Raw genomic sequence first — 21835 nt, 5'->3', positions numbered from 1 at the left:
TCATATCATACACACTTTGCTATCAATTATATAGATAATTCCAAACATGGTCTGTAAAGATAATTTATTTCTCAGGCTTTCACAGTTCATCAACTATGAAGTCATACATCGCTCCATTACTACTACCCAACCTCTGCATACCAGCATAACCCATTTCTTTTCAAGAAGCACAGTGTCTATACATTTATGTCAAACTACCCACATCAATAACACTGTTTACTCATATCCTTATATATGTATATATACATACAGCCCCAAAAGTCCCTTCTTTATTCTGTTGGCCTCAACATTGATATAAACTGATACCAAATATGCTTGCAGAAAACCATAGTACTTTTGGACATGACCTTTTCATTGGGGAAGCTAATGTATATTTGTGTGGTTCACAGTTATCAACAAATATTATGGGATGGATAGGAACTAGTTCAGTTTCTACATTACCCAATTTGTAACCATGAAAATGAGTTGCCAATATTGTTGTATCAGATATCAAAACATTGAGCAATCTTTCGGCTAGCAGTGTAAGGTAAGTTTTTGGCACAGCAAACCTATTTTACTACAAAAATTAGCACCAAAACAAGGCTTGGTTGCACAATTTTTAGGTCATTTTGTGGCCAATGTTAAGATTTCTTTCTAATCTAAGTTGCTATTGTACATGTTTTTGGTGTCAAAGATTTCAGCATTGTTCATCACAAAATGACTGAAAAACATGTTTATAAAGAAGAGTTATTTGCTTCATACTCCTTGTGTGCTGATTCTGCCCTTAAGAAAGGAACAAATAATACAATGTAGCTGTAGGTCATAACATTTGGGCAACATCAGGATGCATTACTGGTATATGATAAAAATAAAACTATATTGTCTATGTAAAGGATAGACAAATATCTAATTATAATGTGTTCCCTGAAATGAGAGGCTGCTTTATCATAAACACTACAACACAAATAAAACTGAGTCAACACTGTAAGTGAACAAAATACTCATTAGTTATAAAATACTGTCATGACTGTATTATTGAAGTAACTGAAGGTTTCACAACTAGACTAAAAGATGTACAGCTGAATCAGAGACAAAATATGATTTCATGACTTTTTTTGATCATCTGTTGTGATTCTGCTTAATTGTTGAGGATAACAATATTGTGTCTTCCTGAATGACACAATAAAAAGTCTCTGACAACATTTGAGGTGCACCCATCTAAATTTGTTACTGGACTAGAAATAATATTTGATCCAATCTTAATAAATAGAAAACACTGCAGAAACTTTTCTCTTCAGCTGCAGATAGTATCGCACTACTACGACAGCTAAAATACTATATATCATGATCATCAATATCTGAAAGCTATTTTGTTGCTATGTACCAAAATGTGTAAACATTTTTTTCCATACACCTCAAACTTCACATAGATCTAGGCTACAAGCAATGCACTGCACACAACTGAAACATACAATATTCAAATAATTTGCTAAAATAATAAAATTTATAAAAAAAATATTTATTTTATTGGGCTTCTAAGCATCAGTAAAATGCAAGATATCAGAGTAAACAAACACGACAATAGCAGTTGTACCCAATATTTTGGTGGTTGAGTATGCTGGATGGGGAAATTATGGTAGTAATGCACAACAATAAAATTTTGTAGTTGTGATACCAGTGCCAGTGGCATGTAAAAGAACCATCCGAACATGGCCGTTGCCAGCACCGCCTCAACCGGCCTCCATGCCGGTGGCATGTAAGAAGGACCAACCGATCGTGGCTGTTGTCAGCCTTGCCTGGCACCTGTGCTGGTGGCTGTAAAAAGCACCCACTACACTCACGGAGTGGTTGGCGTTAGGAAGGGTATCCAGCTCTAGAAACACTGCCAGATCAGACTGGTCCTGGTGCAGCCTCCTGGCTTCCCAGACTTCAGTCGAACCATCCAACCCATGCTAGCATGGAACGCAGATGTTAAATGATGATGATGAAACTGAAGATGCAGTTATTTGAAAGAAGCAAACAATATGTTAAAAAAACACCAAAGGCCTTAATGTCAAGATGGTGTATTTATCAGAACTTCATCAATATTCAATACTGTGGCTGAAAGACTTTTCTTTTTTAGAATATTTTTGATTCAGAAAGTATATAGTTATGACTACTGTTACAGCCATTGAATTGTGTTGAGAGCAAAAATACATAACTCTACTTGCTCTTGGCTCAGTGAAGGACTGTAAGATATGATCTTTTCCTTAATACACAGTTGAGTGGGGAGAATCATCATTGTCATCATTTAGCATCCATTGTCCATGCTGATATGGGTTGGATAGTTTGACCAGGGCTGGCAAGCTGGAAGGTTGCACCATACCCTAGTCTGATTTGGCATGGTTTCTATGGCTGGATGCCCCTCCTAATGCCAACCATTCTGAGAGTGTAAGGCATTAGGAAGGGCATCCAGCTATAGAAACCATTTGCATGACACTAGTATCTGCCACAACTGTGATTTTACTTGGCTGATATGTCGTATGATGCATATGGACAAGGATAGCTATGTAAAGAAGTGCTGATCTCTGTTGAGGGAGATCCAGGAAGACATGGGACAAGGTGGTAAAGCATGATCTTTGAACTTTGGGCCTCACAATGGCAATGACTAGTGACCGAGACCTTTGGCGATATGCTCGTGTGATGCATATGGCTCTTCTCAAGTACAATATAATGCCAAAGGTCTTTGTCATTGCTTCTGTGAAGCCCAGCATTCAAAAGGAGCTTTTTGTGTGCCACTGGCATTCACCATTTTGCCTCTGTGGGGCCCAAAACTTGAAAAATGCTTTTTATATGTCACTGACACAGGTGCCAGTTATGTGACATCAGCCATGACTATGATTTCACTTGGCTTGACAGGTCTTCTCAAGCACAGCATATCGCTAAAGGTCTCAGTCACTAGTCATTGCCACTGTGAGGCCCAAAGTTCGAAGATCATGCTTTACCACCTTGTCCCATGTCTTCCTGGGTCTACCTCTACCACAGGTTCCCTCAACAGTTAGGGATCAGCACTTCTTTACACAGCTATCCTCGTCCATATGTATCACACGACCATAGCACAGTTGTCTCTCTTGCACAACGCATCTGATGCCTCTTATGCCCAACTTTTCTCTCGCGATGTTTACATGCTGTTGAACATGCATACTGACATTACACATCCAGTGAAGCATACTGGCTTCATTTCTTTCAAGCTTACATATGTCCTCAGCTGTCACAGCCCATGTTTCACTGCTGTGTAGCAGCATAGCTGTTCACATACAGGCATTATACAATCTGCCTTTCACTCTGAAGGAGAGGCCCTTTGTTGCCAACAAAGGTAGGAACATCCATGTAAACATGGAAGTATAAATATAAAACTGCAGAAAATGAAAGTTTAAATGTTGCAAGTTGCACTGCCACCTCTATTTTTAATCAATGTTGACAATTACACTGAATGTTTCAACTATTGCATCTTTTTGCAACTACTGAACTGCCTATGCTGAATCAGCTTCTTCAACCAACCATCTTTTTATCAGCAACATAAGCTATTTAGTCCTACCCAATGATTTAACTGTAATCTTTACAAATTGAAAGATACCATCAATCTCTAATCATATACTTTCCTCTTTAGGCAACCTCGTTAAGAAATTACATTGTGAAAATTTTACTTTAGTTAAGTATCATTATAGTTACTCCTGTCATGTCTGTTGTTGAAGCTGATGTCTTTTCTCAGTTCAGTGTATATTTGATTCATTACCAATATCAAAAGTTCTGTGCATTTGCAATTTTTCATTAATTTTTATTACTTAAAAATATGCTACATGTGCAAGATCTTACAATGTCACTGCCAAAACTGCATCACAAAGATGAAAATATCACTTCAGCCCTAATCAGTTGCTGAACTCCACAAATCTGACATTAGAGTACTACTCACGTCTATGGAATAGTGCTACTACTTTACACACAAATTTTCTAGACTGCATCTCTGATTGGAACAGATTCAATAGCCTACAAACAAAGACTCTATCTCACAGAAACGCTGCTTTTTTCTTTATCATGTCTAGTTTGACTGCATCTACAATGGCCTGTTTTACTGGATCATGTTACTGTATATCCTAACATTTTGCTTAATCTTCCCTCCTCACAACAGTAATCCTTTGTGACAGCATTTTTCCTACAGACTAAACATAACTATGTCAATCTCACTAGTCCTGGAGTGTCTGCAACATTAAAAAGTTCTACAACTCCACCTCTGACTATCTTATAAAAGACACAGAAGCTCAGAACATCTTTAAAGGAGAATGTCATGCCTTCTAAGATATCTAAGGCTAAAGCAAGCTTCAGTTATATATATATATTATAGTAAGAATAGTATTCCAGGGCCTCTGTATGTCTCATGAGGCAAAAAGTCTGCATCTGGAAAGTTCTTCTCTTAGCTGTATGCTTGGGCAAAGATTTTATGAAAAACCTGCAGTTGCCCAAGCATCTAAACCTCCACACCCCATGACACTAATATTGTCCAAGTGAAAGGTAAAGGCTGATACACCTTGGCATCAGTGTCATGTTACCACTGCCATCAGAATGCAAAGAGCCAGAAGAGATACTACAAGAAATCTCATCTAATCTATAACAATAAATGCCGAAACAAATTTGTGTGCCAGTGTGTCACACTTTGACCCCCTCTCACACTATTCAATGACACGTCTACTATTCCTCCTGCTGGAGTAAAAGTAATAGTTGGCATAGAGATGGTGAGGGCAGTAGTAGATTGATGGTTGTGATGGTAATGGGGTGATAGTAATAGTATGAGCTGTAGTTGTGATAGAGATAGAGGCAACAGTGATGGTGGTGGTGGCGGTGGTAGCTGAGGCGGTCAGGGATGACGGTGACAGCAAATGATGTGAAAGACAGTGGTGATGGTGGTGGAGGGGAAGGCGGCAAAGTCAAAGATATTGATGGTGGTGACGTCGAAGTCTGAATGGTGTGTGCATGGCAGATGTCGTGGCGATAGTGGTGGTATTGATGATGGTTGAAAATAATCAACAGAAAGAAAGAGGTTAGATAGAAAAAAATTGTACTGACCCCCAAATGGGAAGACAAAAAATGTTGTCTATCATGCAGCTTTGCAATAAGTTCCAAGTTGACAAATTATAAAAAAATTATAAAACTGTTTGATGAAAATTGTTCATTGCTTGAAAAATATTGGTCAAGTTTGATAAAATTTAATATGCACTCAATGCATGAAGTGTCATTGTTGGGCCCAAGGCCCAATGAAGAGCCCTCCACAGGAGCCAGTTTAAAAGTCACCAGATATGGTGGCTTTTAAGCTAGTGCTCTAATAATTATGCTAACCCATCACTCTGGATTGATACTTTATTTATTAACCTCAAAAGAATGGAAAGTAAAGTTGATTTCATTTGACTGTTATAAAAAATATTGCCATATCTTTATACAGTTGATACAGCGTCTAGTTAGTAAATAACAAGATCTCTCTATAGCAAGGAAGAAGCAGCAAAGACAGGTTAAATGAAATGATGAGGAAGCAAAACTGGGTCAAGATTATAATCTGATATTGAGATATCACTGATGTTCTTTAATGGAGACAAAAGAGCTTTTCATGCAAATGTTTGTGGTATTAAAAGCTGTGTATTAGTAGCAGTTGTCTGGTATCAGAAGTGTAGGAATAGCAGGGCAGAAATGAAGTAGGAGCAAAATGACAAAACTGTTGACTTACCATCTTGAACTTCAACTATTTCAGCAGGTTCAGTCATTACTTCTGGATTCATTTCTTCACGGAAATGTGATGACCAGCCTGAAGCAACTTCTAAACTGTTGCCTAAATTCAGACTATGGTTACCAGGTGAGTTAGACAGCTCTAGGGTCTTTGGTCGTTGATTAATTTTCTGATGAGCAGACATGGGTTTGTTTTGTGGTTGAGGATTAGAATCATGACTAGGGTTTAAATCTGTCTGCTGTGGAACATTATTGTCTGATGATATTGATGTATCACTGTGTTTAGTGTTATCACGTACATCTTTGTCTGATTTGTGTGAAAGGTCATCTGTGGTCTGTGAAGGGTTATTTACAGGGTCAGATACGGAATTTGATTTCTCTTTAATGTTTTTCTTTAAAACAGTCTTCACTGTTAATCAGGAAAGAAAAAAAAAAGAAAAGGAAAATTAATGTTTATTCACTCTTTGTGTATCTTGACAAACATGAAAAAAACACTAATGTAAAATTGTGATGAGTAGAAAAGCTTAATATAATGAAAGAGTGACTAATAATGACTTAATTTGAGGAAACACATTATTCCTTCAATAGATGGAAGATGAAATACATACTCAGCTAAACCAGGATCTGTGAAGCAGAAGAACCTGAGGAAAATTGTTGCGATTTTTATGGGTAAATGTTAAGCACACCCACAAAAAAATGTTTTGAAGGTCTCAGTAAGCATAATCTGATGCTTAACTCTTTTTGCTACCTCCTTTATCTAGATAGGATAACAAACATAACTCTGAAAGTAAATTAACAGAATGATCAACAAATATATTTGGCATTATCATAAAGATGATAAAAATAGTAATGAAAATAATTTCAAATCAGAGCTTGATTCTTATGTATATATGCTTGCAAGTGCACATACACAGAGTTTGCAGAACCTATTGAGCTTTGTGAACTTTTATTAACTGATTATACTTAGGTAGGCAACCACTAGTTTCCTTGGAATCTAATTCTTTGCATACATACACACACGTAAAGTAGTATTTCTTTATATTTACAAATATTATTTTATACACAGCCTGCATTCTGGGGTTTTAGAAGATGTCAACTAGAGATCACAATGATTTTGGAACTTTAAGACAGTATCACTCCACTCAGTGCCAAGCAGCATTGATGCTAACAGGGATTGTCCTTGTTGTAACAAGGCCTTTTCATTTTGTTCATTAAGCAGTCATCTTACCAAATCAAAGGCAGTTGTTACTCATCAATTATTTTGTTTCTATCCCCTTAAGATTTTGTACCTTATTCTCAGCTTTGGTCTCTTTTTCACATTCCTCTGCTACATCCATGATGAAGCATTCTTTGCTTACATAAACAGTGCAGGAATCACAACTCAGTTATTTAAGTCCAATGTCAGCCAAGTAGGATATTATAGATGTGGATACAAATTCACAATATCCCACCTCCACTGGAAGAATTGTAAACTACCTTCCATGTGACTCACATAACTCCCTAAGACCCTCATATTTTAGGTACTTTTTTATGTACCCACTCCATGAAGTCTTCCCAAGGCATTGTCAATTCCGTATATGTATTCTGTAATATTAGCTCTGCTTCTTCCACAAGACTTGAAATCAGCAATTTGCCTCCAAGAACTTGAAAGTAGTTTGCAATTAGCCCCCAAGAAATGTACCCAAGTGGTACTCCCTCATCATATTTTCTTTAAATTTATCAACAATCACCAAGTTGAATGCTTACCATAAAGAACCCACTGCCTCTCCTCCTCTGATTAAAATGCAAAACACCACAGCAACAGTGAAATTAGTAAAGGTATGTTCTAAAAGGAAATTGTGACTAGTATGAAATATCTTAGAGAGAAAGAGAAGAACAACATCATTTACCTTCAACTGTATTACTAGTCGATGGTTTGTCATCTGTTTTGGGATCTGGAGGAAGCTTTTTAATAACAACAAGATCTTCATTTGGAAGTTCTTTACTAGGTGATGTTGCTACAGAAACATCAACAGATTCTACCACTCTTCCAGGAGTAACTGCTACAGGTGGAGGTCGGGTATTTCCAATCTCTTCAATACTGATGCCATCATTTAAACCAGCTACCCCATCCACTCCAGCAAGTAACAGAGGTATGTTCATCCAACTGTTCAAAACACTTGAATTGTAAGGAAGTTCAAATTGGAAAGCTGTTATACCTGCAGTAAAAACAAATGCTATAAATAACCCAAAATACATTTAACTTTTATATTTGATCAAAGTTGGAACTGTATTATTGTATATGTGACTACTCTATATTATATTCTAAAACTATCACTGTTGGAAACCAAATTTACAATAAGAAAAAACAAAAAAAACAATAACATATGTAAATTGTGAAGAATTAAAACTGATGTCTGCCATGTATTTGGTTTATTCTCTTAATACCGGATGTTAATATATAGGTGATAAGGCAATTCTGTAACATAGGTCAAATGGATCTCTCTTGTGAGTGTCACTGATCTGTAGGGCTTATTTATGCACTGAATTTAATAAATGCCTGACAAATGAGAGAACTAACAAGAAAGACAAGAAATTATGCTAAAACTAGTTCAAAACTCCAAATCATTACCTTTAAAACTTTTCTATTAGTGAATGTAGATGGAATTATAGAATTTGCTTTCATCTGTTACTCTCCTTATCAGAAAATACTTTAAAATTGTTTTCACAGAGCTTATTGGATATTTTAAGATATTTTGTTTTATATTAATGGAGAGTAAATCCTATATTGAAAGCCTATCTCCTGACAAAATGCCAAACATGTGGATCAATGCATGCTTTGTACAACAGTGAACTGACATTAAAAATGACAAAGAAGGGAAATGATTCAGTTGGCACACCAATTATTTCTACAAATTAGTGTACCAAGATTGGGAATAATAATCACAGTATCTTCAAAAGCAAAAATTGTTCACTTACACATACGTCTTTTACAAATTATCTGGAGCATTTGAGGATGAGATCTAATTTGTACTAATGCATTAAATTGTAAGAATGTTTCCTATTATTGCTCTGATTGATGGAGGTATGAATTCATCACTGCAACTGTTTGAAAAAGGAGAATCTACTGAAATACTTATGCTTATAGTCAATATTCTACTACTACTAACTGTGAGTGAGTGAGTGTGTGTGTGTGTGTGTCTGTCTGTCTGTCTGTATTTTGTTTATTCATTACTGTTTTCAATTTCGTTTTTGTCTCTTGTATTCACATCCGTCTTGTGCGTTCACATTCCTGTCTTCTACCAAGAAATCTAATGCTTACAGCTTAGTTTTTTTTCTTGGGGCTGGCCGAGTTGGAGCAAATATCAGAATTGAACAGCCGAAATTTGCTATGATGATTCGGTGTCTGACTGAAGATTGAAGGCTTCGAATGATTTGTCTGTGTTCCGTGTTCGTCCCTTCCTGTATTTCACGTTCATTATATATAAAAACATTCATTCTTATATTATTGCGGCATTACGTGCACCCCCCCCGTTTGTTTGTCCAATTTTAACCCTGCACGACTTCTATACACACTGTCTTTCCTACCCGCCATTGCTTCTTCACCAAACTTTTTGGCGCCCTCCGATTCTTCCCCTCTCTTCCCCATCCTCCTCCCCTCTTCCTCCCATCCTCCTTAATCCCTTCTTTCTCCTTTTCTCTTGGTCACTGATTCTGTCCCCTGCCTTCCACCCTCTTTGATTCCCTCTCTCTCTGTCTCTCTTTCTCTCTCTCCTGCGACCTGCTGCTTCTTAAACCATTCTGTTGGCCTTCGTATCTCGACCAACATGTGTCCCCGCTACCGAAACGGTAATTATTTCTACGCCAGCTATGTTGTTGTTGTGTTGTTTTGTCTCATTTGGTCTAAAGTCGTATGACAACCACCGTTATATATATTTTGTTTATTCATTACTGTTTTCAATTTCGTTTTCGTCTCTTGTATTCACATCCGTCTTGTGCGTTCACATTCCTGTCTTCTACCAAAAATCTAATGCTTACAGCTTAGTTTTTTTTTTCTGGGCTGGCCGAGTTGGAGCAATATCAGAATTGAACAGCCGAAATTTGCTATGATGATTCGGTGTCTGACTGAAGATTGAAGGCTTCGAATGATTTGTCTGTGTTCCGTGTTCGTCCCTTCCTGTATTTCACGTTCATTATATATAAAAACATTCATTCTTCTATATATATATATATACACATACAGTAATCCCTTGCCATATCATGGTTCACCAATTGCAGTTTATTATTCAAGCTTTCTGTGGTGTTGTTTTGCATTTGTAATAAAATAAATATATAAAAATTATGAAAATAATTTTAAAAAATATACAGTACAGTACTGTTTCTACTTCACAGACTTCCACCTATTGCAGGGGTGGTGGTGATATAACACTTGTGATAGTCAAGGGATTACTCTGTGTGTGTGTGTGTGTGTGTGTGTGGTAACCAAATGGGAAAAAATTCCTCAGGAGATTTACCTTGAACATATGATTTCAAAATCCCAGGTTGCTCCAAATCTCGTAAATATGATAGATGGTGATAAAATGAACTTTAAAAAAAGAAAACAAGATTAAAGCACAGATTAAAATATACTTTGTTTTAAAACATAATGGTGGAGCATAATAAACTCTTCCTCTCTCCCAAGAAGAATAGACAACTTTCCTAAACATGTCATCAAATGTAGAGTAGTCATAAATAAGGACAAAATATAAATCCAATATCTTTTGCCAGGCCTTTGCAGAAAAGATCATATGAAGATGCTGCAAGGATTCAGATTCCAATCAAAACCCTGAAAGAATGCTGTAAGAAACCAGCCAGGCCCCAATTCTTCCTATTTCACTTTTGCATTCTTGTAATGCATTTCCAAACTAATACAGTAGTATACCGTGGATTCTGATTGCTCTGTACAGCAGCCAAAATTGGCCACATCCTCCCTTAAATGTAACATATCTTCAACTACAATAGATACGGCTATTCTGAATAGTTCACACACCCACATTATGCCACTGAAGCAATGGAAGTGAATTTCTGTGATATCTAATACATAAGACAGAATCCAGAGATCTTATTATTTACAGTGGAATCAGCACTCTCAAAAAAATTAATCTTGTGTTGCTGCCATTCAAGAATCTTCCAGTCTTGCACTGATCAATTTTTTCTCAATCCTTTTACACACAAAACATCATCCCTTTCGAATTCCCTCCCAGCCTATGTTTTTTCTGCAGCTGTTCAATCTCACCAGTTATAGCCTGAGAAGGCTATGATCACAGCTCTTTCTTCCAGACCAGACATTAAAAAAAAAATTACAAGTCTACCTGTTGAAAAATCAACTCATTTTGAGCAAATAATTCAACTTTTGACCAAGCCAGAGAATAGCAGACCTTCTCACTAAGCTTTTTCACATACTGAAACAAAATTATAAATCAGTAAGTCCATGTCATGGACTTATAAGGCTGTTTAACAAATTCAGTGAAAAGCTGCAATTAAAGGAGTTACATGAAAAACTGCTTAGGTGGTCATTATCATTTAGCATCTGTTTTTCATGCTGGCATGGGTTAGACAGCTTCACTGGGACTGGTAAGCCAGAGAGCTGTACCAGGCTCAAGTCTGATTTGACATGGTTTCTATGGCTGGATGCCCTTCCTAATGCCAAACACTCCCAGAGTGTAATGGGTGCCTTTTACATGTCACTGGCACAAGTTCCTTTTAGACGGCACTGGTCACAACTACGATTTCACTTGGCTTGACATGTTTTCTCAAGCACAGCAGGTTGTCAAAGGTCTTGATCACTTGTCCTCACCTTCATGAAACTCAACATCTGAAGATCATGCTTCACCACCTCATTTTTAGGTCTACCTCTCCCACAAGTTCCCACAATAGTTAGAAATTGGCCCTTCTTTACCCAACTGTCCTAGTCTTCGTTACACAATAATGTGGCAAAAAAAATGTAGTAACATAGTCCTAGTCAGGACTGCCACATTATGTTGGCAAATAAACTATACTCTCTCTCTCTCTCTCTCTCTGTATATATATATATATATATATATATATATATATATATATTGGAGGCGCAATGGCCCAGTGGTTAGGGCAGCGGACTCACAGTCGTAGGATCGTGGTTTCGATTCCCAGATCGGGCGTTGTGAGTGTTTATTGAGCAAAAACACATTCAGCTCCACGAGGCTCCGGCAGGTGGTGTACTCTTTCGCCACAACTTTCTCTCACTCTTTCTTCTGTTGGGCTGCTCGCTTAGCCAGCGGGGTGGCGTCATTTGAAGACTAAAACAATGCGAAGCGCATTGTGACCAGCGATGTGTAGCAACATCTGATAGTCTGGTCAGTCACATGATCATGTGATATATATATATATATAGAGAGAGAGAGAGAGAATGCGATATATATATAAGTATAGATGATATAAATTCTGGACAAAAGAAAAAGCATATTTGATAATATCAGTGATAAAATGATGAATGATGTCATGATACTCTGTGACAAACCCATCTAATCTATGCAAGTGGGTGAGGATGATGGCAATGATGATATAAAGTATAAAATAAGAGAAATTTTGCCTATTATTATCATCATTATCAACACTGGCCAGTTTAGATGCTTATGGGTTAATATCCTTTCATCCCTTCATTTCATTTTATTTGGGGGTCACACAGTGTAATAAATAAATAAATAAACTAACTGCTTTTCTCTAATTGTCAGCTAAGGCATTTGACACCCCTCATCCACTTTCTGATACAGAAATTTTCAACAGACTTGGAAAAAAAAAATATTCCTCACTCTAGAGCCTGGACATCTGCAGTCATAACATCAATGTAGCTGCCAAGGATACCATCATTCAGGGCAAGTCTTATCCAAACCTACAAAGAACGACAGAGACAATTTTGTTATAGATACATTACAACAGACAAATATATATTATCAAACTTCAAAAAAAATTAAACATTCAATAGAGTGTTGGAATAGTTGAAGAAGTATTGTGTTAATCTCTCAGAACAAGGGTCATGCTTCTGCTTCCTGTCACAAACACTGTACTCAAGCTTTGAGCAGAATATTTCAATACTTCAATATACCTGCTTCAGTTAGCTGAATGACAGTTATCATCATCATCATCATCATCATCATTTAACGTCCGCTTTCCATGCTAGCATGGGTTGGACGGTTCAACTGGGGTCTGGGGAGCCCGAAAGCTGCACCAGTCCAGTCAGATCTGGCAGTGTTTCTACAGCTGGATGCCCTTCCTAACGCCAACCACTCCGAGAGTGTAGTGGGTGATTTTATGTGCCACCGACACAGGTGCCAGACGAGGCTGGCAAACGGCCACGCTCGGATGGTGTTTTTTATGTGCCACCGACACAGGTGCCAGACGAGGCTGGCAGACGGCCACGCTCGGATGGTGTTTTTTATGTGCCACCGACACAGGTGCCAGACGAGGCTGGCAGACGGCCACGCTCGGATGGTGTTTTTATGTGCCACCGACACAGGTGCCAGACGAGGCTGGCAGACGGCCACGCTCGGATGGTGTTTTTATGTGCCACCGACACAGGTGCCAGATGAGGCTGGCAAACGGCCACGATCGGATGGTGCTTGTTACGTGCCCACAGCACGGAGGCCAGTCGATGCGGTACTGGCTACGGCCATGTTCGGATGGTTTTCTTATGTGCCACGTGCCACCGGCACTGGTACCACAAAGATACAAATTCCATTGATGTTCATCTATTTTGATTTGTTTTGATTTTCACTTGCCTCAACAGGTCTTCACAAGTGTCACAAGAAGGAAGGTATGCACAGGTGGACTGACTACGTCCCAGGTAGGGGCCATGGGTTATGGCCTGACTAGTCTTGCCGGGTCTTCGGATGGTGTTTTTATGTGCCACCGACACAGGTGCTAGATGAGGCTGGCGAACGGCCACGATCGGATGGTGTTTGTCATGTGCCCACTGCACTGACTACGGCACTGATGGATTTCTTGTGTGCCACAGGCACTGGTACCACAGGATACAAATTCCATTGATGTTCATCTATTTTGTCTATTTTGATTTGATTTGATTTTCACTTGCCTCAACTGGTCTTCACAAGTGTCACAAGAAGGAAGGTATGCACAGGTGGACTGACTAGTCTTGCCGGGTCTTCGGAAGGTGTTTTTATGTGCCACCGACACAGGTGCCAGATGAGGCTGGCGAACGGCCATGATCGGATGGTGTTTGTTACGTGCCCACAGCACGGAGGCCGGTCGATGCGGAACTGGCTACGGCCACGTTCGGATGGTTCTCTTGTGTGCCACCGGCACTGGTACCACAAAGTGTGTGCCACCGGCACTGGTACCACAAAGATACAGATTCCATTGATGTTCATCTATTTTGATTTGTTTTGATTTGATTTTCACTTGCCTCAACAGGTCTTCACAAGTGTCACAAGAAGGAAGGTATGCACAGGTGGACTGACTACGTCCCAGGTAGGGGCCATGGGTTATGGCCTGACTAGTCTTGCCGGGTCTTCGGATGGTGTTTTTATGTGCCACCGACACAGGTGCTAGATGAGGCTGGCGAACGGCCACGATCGGATGGTGTTTGTCATGTGCCCACAGCATGGAGGCCAGTCGATGCGGTACTGGCTACGGCCACTTTCGGATGGTTTTCTCTTGTGTGCCACCGGCACTGGTACCACAAAGATACAAATTCCATTGATGTTCATCTATTTTGATTTGTTTTGATTTGATTTTGATTTTGATTTTCACTTGCCTCAACAGGCCTTCACAAGTATCACAAGGAGGAAGGTATGCACAGGTGGACTGACTACGTCCCAGGTAGGGGCCATGGTTTATGGCCTGACTAGTCTTGCCGGGTCTTCGGAAGGTGTTTTTATGTGCCACCGACACAGGTGCTAGATGAGGCTGGCGAACGGCCACGACCGGATGGTGTTTGTTATGTGCCCACAGCATGATAAACTGTAGAAAAAAATTCAAGAACTGGATGTCAGGTGAGAGGTTAAGTGATTCATGGGTTTGTTGAGATACAATGAGAGATGGGTTTTAATAAGCACAGCTAGCTCTTATTGTCATTAAAATGTTAAAGGATACAAACAAGGAACAACCACTGAAAATGTTAATTATATACATTTAAAAAAGGTATATTTTTGTACATATTTCCTCTTACTAATTCACAACTATCCTGTGTTTGAGAATTCTTTTATTTTCTGCAGAATACCAACTCACTCTGTGATGAGTTTATTTACAATGTATATATATATATATGAATGAAGCTATAAGGTGTCACTCAGGCACCCAACAATGAGTCCACTGATGTAAGCTAATGAAGTTCATAAGATAATCATTTATTCCTCTGTTAGCTCATTTATATACACATGTGTGTGTGTATCATGTTTTAGTATACACTTTTCCATGCTTGTATGGGACAGACAGAACAGAATTCATTGAGGTAGATTTTCTACAGCTGGATGCCCTTCTTGTTAGTAACACTCAGCTGTTTTCAAGTGGGATTTATTTCCCATGGCCAGCCAAGTTTTAATGGAAGATTGGGTATGAAGGACACCACCTTCACAACAGTAGTGTTTGTTTACAACTCATATGTGATGTCAAGACGGAGAGGCACTCAAAGATCTGCCCACACATGCACACATACATATATACATATCAAATATATAGATGTGTGTGTGTGTGTATACAACTAGTTTCTTTTAGTTTCTGTCTACCAAATTCACTCACAAAGCTTTGGTCAGCCTAAAGCTATAGTGGAAGACACATTCCCAGTGTACTACGCATGGTACTGAACCAAAAACCATGTGGTTGGGAAGCAAATGTCTTATCCACAAAGCTATGCTTGTGTGTCTTTCTCTCCCTTATAACCTATATGTATAAAAGAGAGTTTGTATGTGTGTGTGTGTGTGCATATGTTCCTTATGCATTCGAAAACTGAGTTGCCACTTTTGACGTATGGGATATGAAAAGGTTCAGTAATCTTTTGGCTACCAAATAAACTTTATTTTCACCTACATATTTTCTACATTATCTCAACAACCAGCTTTAGTTATTTGAAAGACAAAGCTCTACAATGACCAGGTTTCATTAGAAAGTGAAAATAGTTTTACACTTTCAATTTGAACCTAAATTACAAAGTGTGGCATTATGAGAATGACGATGTGTGAATAATGAAAGTAATTTTTCTCCAAATTAGTCACATCTGTACTATAATAAAGAAGGCTGCTTATTATCTCTCTATATATAATTCTTTGTCTCTCTGTCTGTTCCCTATGCATTCTCAAATGGTTCAACCAAATCAAATCAAATTTTGCAAGGTAATAGTATCAGACCCCGTGAGTGTCAACAAGTAATTTTCTTTTCATTTGGATTAAGACAATATAACATTGGCACTGATTCAGTATGACATGTTAAAAATGAAAGAATAAGATCTATATTCTAATGTGATCTAAGATTCACTTTTATTCTTTTACTTTTAATTCTAATGTGATAACACAAAAACCATCTTATTTCTATTATATTTATGAGACTTTCCCAAGATCAGCAAACACATGCTGCAACACATCAAATGAAATCTCAAGACAGAAAGGAGATGAGGCTTTCTCAAGATCAGCAAAGGCATGCTGCAGCACATCCATGGAGTCTCAAGAGAGAAGACAGACGTTACACTCCAACAACTTAGTTTGTTACGAGACAATACTTCAGCTTGTTATACAATATTCCATACTGTTACAAACTTCAGTACACAGCTGATGAGTCTTTTTTTAAATTGAAATAAAACTGATGCCTTGTACTTCAGTCATCATGTTTGGATATCCACATATTTGCATGTTCACATAATCATATACAAGTGAAATCTATACATACTTACCCGACAATAGCCAACATCAGTTTTTATCTGATTTAAGTCTTGAATTTGAGCAATAACATTTTTGTGAGTAAATCGGCTGATAAATTTCCAGAAGTTCTGTTTCAAAAGGATAATTGTAGAAGAAAGAATAAATATTATAGAAGTAAGAAATTAATAACATCTATTTATAATATCAAAATAACATAACAACAGTTATTTGAGATGTTTTAAGTATCTGATTGATGATAATAGTTTCATGTAGTTATTGCATATAATCTCTTTCATTTCACTTTCCAAAAAGAAGTTATTAGTATATAAATACCAGTTGTGTGTTCATTGTGGCTTTGTCCCAATGCATAAAATGATTATCATGCAATCCAAGCAAATGACTTGTCAGTTGTTGGCTTAGACTGGACTTACTTATATTGCGGAAATATACAAAATCAATATTATATATAATAAAAAGACATAATTTAGTATTTGGCCTATGATGATTTGATGTAACTGTATGATATGCTGTATCTGCATGTAACTCTACAGAGTAGCCAAGTAACATTGATCTGATGTTACAAAAGAGTGTGGTAAGAGAAGGGTTCTTTTTTTTTTCATAAAAGAAGGTACTTTAGTATAATAATTAATTTTATCACTTCAGAGTTGAAGAAAAAATGTTTTGCAGTTTTATTCAAATGATAGTGCTTATTTTCCATAAAAAGTTTCCTTTTACAGAGTGAGAAAAGTTTGGACCTTATATGCTATTTAGTTTAACACTTTAGCATTTAAACTGGGCATATCTGGCCCAATATTCTACCTGTTTTATGTTTAAAATGGCCAAGTCTCACCTCTCACAGCTACCCAACAATATCATTTTGAAAATAAACAATCACATCATTGAAATGTTGAAGCTACAAGATAATGCATGATTGATTCAAAATAATGTGAATAAATAAGAATTTTATCAGATAGAGTAATCTGATTGCTAGAGAGTTAACACTATTTTTTTCTCTTTGGAAGCTTTTAGCAAAGTTCAATCTGTTGAAAGCAACCCAAACTTACCAGCTTGATATAGCCTGCAAACATCTTAGTTACTGCCCTCTACTTCTGACTAATTATACATAAAAAAAAAATGAGGAATAGAAAACTGAATTTTACAAGTTTTTATGTAGCTGAACATTTAAGTACTGATGTTCTAACATATGAAATTTTTGCTTTCCTGCTTTGAATTTTTCAAAGTAGCTATTTCACTTTTCCTTCAAGTACCAGCCTGTTAGTAAATGGCATAAAAATTACAGCACCAACTTTCTATCTTCCTGAAGTCAACAGAGCTAGTCAGCCACTGATGGGAAGGAGCCTGTTAACTTTGAATGTGCATGTTTATGTTCATGAGTTAGATAAGTTGTTTCAATAATAAGTATTGGATTTCTTTTGGCATTTCCCACAATAATTACAAAGTAATTATTGTAAGGAGGGGGAATGATGGACTGGGTTTTGAATATAATATAACACACCTTTCACCCAGGTGACTGATTCCAACAAATTCAGAAGTTAGAATACAAAGGTAAAAACTAAATAGTAAAATGTATTTAGTAAGATGCCCAACCATTTTGGCCAACTTACTGGGATTTTAATCACTAATAAAACAATAAAACTTAGGTATACTTACAAGGGTTGTAACTTGTCCTGATGTTGGTTGCATAAACATCTTTAGCTGGAAATATATTAAGAAATACTTAAATAAGGACACATTTTTACAATTTCTGTAATTTGAACAAAAAGAGATCCTCTGCATTAGTAGCTCTTAACCTGGGTGGTATCACCCCATTTTTAGTGTTATAAACTCGTAAGAGCATGACAAATGTCAAGAGGGAACTGGATGTTTAGAAGGGTTGAAACATTTCTTAAAAATGAAATATTCAATCTTGATGCAATACTTATATTTTATGCCCGTTTTCAAAAACATTTTGTTGGTATTAAAATATGAGCAACACATTGTTATTAGTGATCTGAAATCATGACAAATGATGTGCCAAGACCTAATATAATTTCATTTTATAAGCTCTCACCTTAATAATTTCTATAAAAATCTAATAAAGGGGCACTAACCTACACAAAAATGTAAAATGATGAATAAGGATGAAAAGTATAAAGAAATATGAATAACAAACCACTGCAAAAAATTAGCTTTGTTTTTTTTTTCTTCTTGTTTTCAAAATATAAGGAGGACATTTGTAAAATGCCACTTGGTGAAAGGGGCTCCTAATTACAAATAACAGATTAATTATTCTCAAATACATGCTATAATCTTAAAATAGGGGCATCAGATTATAAAATCAATACATTGTGCAAGTAACAGAGGAGTAGTAATGGATTAATCATCTTTGATTACAGGTTTGTTGTCTCAGCACTAACCTGGTGCTAAACACCAAAAACTACATACATACAAATATATACATATTAGTAGTGCAACATATGGATCCATAGAATCCTGTGGTAATCACAGAAAGCTCCTCTAGTGGGCCCAGCTATCATGCCACAAAGTAATCCAATATGGAAGAGTGTAGTTTAGAGTACTAAACAGGTGAAATCCAGGAGATCCAATTGATGAAATTATTTCATGAGGAGTATATAGAACATACAAAATGTCAGGAGGTATGAGAGGTGAATATATTTATTTAACTACTTGATATCCATAGGATTATAGCCATTTCGCAGCTGTCATCATGTAATAATAATTTCAGTGCATAATAAATTATTTTACATATGTGTGCCAATATGCATGCTACACATAGCAAATCCATATTACAAATCAATGCTGATACAGAAGGCTAGCTCTTCAGATCACCTGAATATCATGGTTACACCATGCTTCAGCTCTGTGTATACATACAAAAATTGTCCTTTATATATATACAATGTAAGGAAAACTGATAATTGATAAAATCAGATTGCTATGGTCAGTAAAGAATAAATATAAAACATAAATATATTTTGTTATGTCTGGAGAGAGTCATTCTGTTTTAATGCCTAATTTACCGTTTCGTTGCTGTATTTATTTTGAGATGCTCTGTGTTTCAATCATTTTAGATATAACAAAGAATTTAGTAAAATAATTTAGTTATCATTAAGCTAGTGTTAGAAACATTAATTGTGACTAAGGTTTGGTGGAAGATTTTAATTCAAAATTTATGAAAACAAGACATTTGTACTACAGAGCCAGAGTTGGTTTCAGCTGGGTTGGTAACAAAAAGGTCAATTAACACATTCACCAATTCAATTTCCACTCATTTACTTATTTATTTAATATTTTTTTCCCCTAAAATTTGCTCCTTCTTGCAACCTCTTCAATAGATATATTTGTATGTCATCAATTAAGTTGCTGGATTTAAGTTTAGAGAACTGACCATCCATAATGTAAAGATCGTTTACATAATATAAACAATCTTTACATTATAGATCATAGCTTCCCAAAGTGGGCGATTTCAACTTACATGAGGGCAATGGGCAAATTTCTAGAAAATGGTGGACGATTTGAGATTTTGGTAGGCGATGTGAACATTTTGTAGGTGACAATGAATTTTTTGAAATTAAGTCTGCATTTACTGATATTTAGGTATGTCTATAAAGATGCACTTTTATCGATTTGACTACTCGCTTGAGATGTCCCTTTGTATCAAAAACACGGACTTGTTTATCGATTAAATATTTTTGTTGTAGTCATTGAGATGGTTGTCATGCATGCTAAAAATAGCAGCCAAATAGGCCTAAGCCTTAAATCACACGCCACTACAAATTAAAAAATTTTTTTGGCATAATTATATAAAGTCCTGTGTGTAGAATTTAAATTCATAAAAATTTCCTGCAACCTCCAAAAAATAAAAAAAGTTATGAAGGGTTATATGTCGTGCGTAATTCTGTGGTTTCATATCAAAACACAAGTGCTATTTTCTGGATGTTGACAAAATGTGCAGTCACACACAAAATGACAGTTTTTAAACTGTGTTTCTTGACTGGGTGAAAATGATCAAACTTTAAATCTCTATAACTTTTTTAAAACATTTTTCTGGGAAAAGTTGAATAAATCCAGCAATTTGGCTTGAAAAGATGCATTAATGTGCCAAATTTTAAAATTTTCGATAAACTTTAATTTTTGAAATGCTGGCAGCCAAACGAACTAGATCTGTATTTACTCCAGTAAAGATGTGTCATCCGACTCTGCTCCATTGACTTCGTCTTCTCTTTGGGAATACCATACTGTCTTTCTGATGCCATCTGTAGAAATTCGTTTTCATATTTTCACTTTACTGATGCCTCCAGTCAAAAAAATTTGTCGACAGTACAACAGTGATTATTTATCGTTTGGATTTATCCCCTCTCCTCAGAACAGTGAGTTACCAATGTGCCTTCTTTGCCATCAAACATTGACCAATGAAGCAATGAAACCTTCACACTTGAAGTATCACTTCAATGCAAAGCATTCTGAAAAGAAGGGCAAGCCATTATCATACTTTTTGCAACTAAGCTCCTCTTTCAAAAACTAAATACAAATATTCAACACGTTACTCCAGGAAAGTAGTAAACAGGCGAAAGACAGGTTGACTGCATCGTACAACATTGCATTGCTTGTTGCTAAGTCTGGGAAGTTTCAAACAATTGGAGAAACATTACTTCACCCAGTTATCAAAGAGGTTTTGTCAACCGTTATGCACGAAAAACTCAATAACATTTTGAAGAAGACCTCACTTAGTAATAACACAATTTCTCAAAGCATTGATGGAATGGCCAATGATGTCAAGCATCAGCTCATTAATATTCTCCAGTGTTCTGAATTTTCTATACAAGTGGATGAGTCAACTGTTGTGGATAATGTTTGATGATGGTATATGTTTGGTATTTCAGCAAAGAGCTTCAACCTTGTGAGGAAATGCTCTTCACAGAGAAATCGCCACTTGATTCAAGAGGTGCAACTATTTTTCACACTCTCAAGTCTTTTCTTTCCTTTTTGAACACAATATCCCACTCAGTAATATTATTGCTTGTGTGTTTCATGGAGCACCTTCAATGATAGAAAGATACAGAGGTTTTTCATCTCTCCTAAAGCATGAAATTTCCCACCAGATACTAACTGTTCCTTGCTTGGCACACCGGTGGCATTTAGTGGCAAAAAATATGAATGGTAGGTTGAATGATGTGCTACAGTTAGTTATCAAGACTGTGAACAAATTGAAGTCCAGTCCC

General features: G+C 36.8%; 1 protein-coding gene across 4 annotated transcripts in view; it reads right to left on the bottom strand.

The window, feature by feature from the left end:
• The window catches only part of LOC115209968 (sorting nexin-29-like), a 66435-nt gene that overhangs the window by 33815 nt on the left and 10785 nt on the right, over positions 1-21835 (bottom strand). For all 4 annotated transcript variants that reach the window (XM_029778615.2, XM_029778618.2, XM_029778617.2 and 1 more), the window contains 6 exons: positions 18264-18308; positions 16625-16720; positions 12537-12616; positions 10224-10294; positions 7620-7928; positions 5732-6139 (listed from right to left, as the gene is read on the bottom strand). In XM_029778615.2, coding sequence (XP_029634475.1) covers positions 5732-6139; positions 7620-7928; positions 10224-10294; positions 12537-12616; positions 16625-16720; positions 18264-18308 — 1009 coding nt within the window. The remainder of the gene's footprint in view (positions 1-5731; positions 6140-7619; positions 7929-10223; positions 10295-12536; positions 12617-16624; positions 16721-18263; positions 18309-21835) is intronic.

This window comes from Octopus sinensis, linkage group LG3 (assembly GCF_006345805.1).
Source record: "Octopus sinensis linkage group LG3, ASM634580v1, whole genome shotgun sequence".
NCBI lineage: Eukaryota > Metazoa > Mollusca > Cephalopoda > Octopoda > Octopodidae > Octopus > Octopus sinensis.
This window is presented reverse-complemented; position numbering and strand designations above follow the sequence as displayed.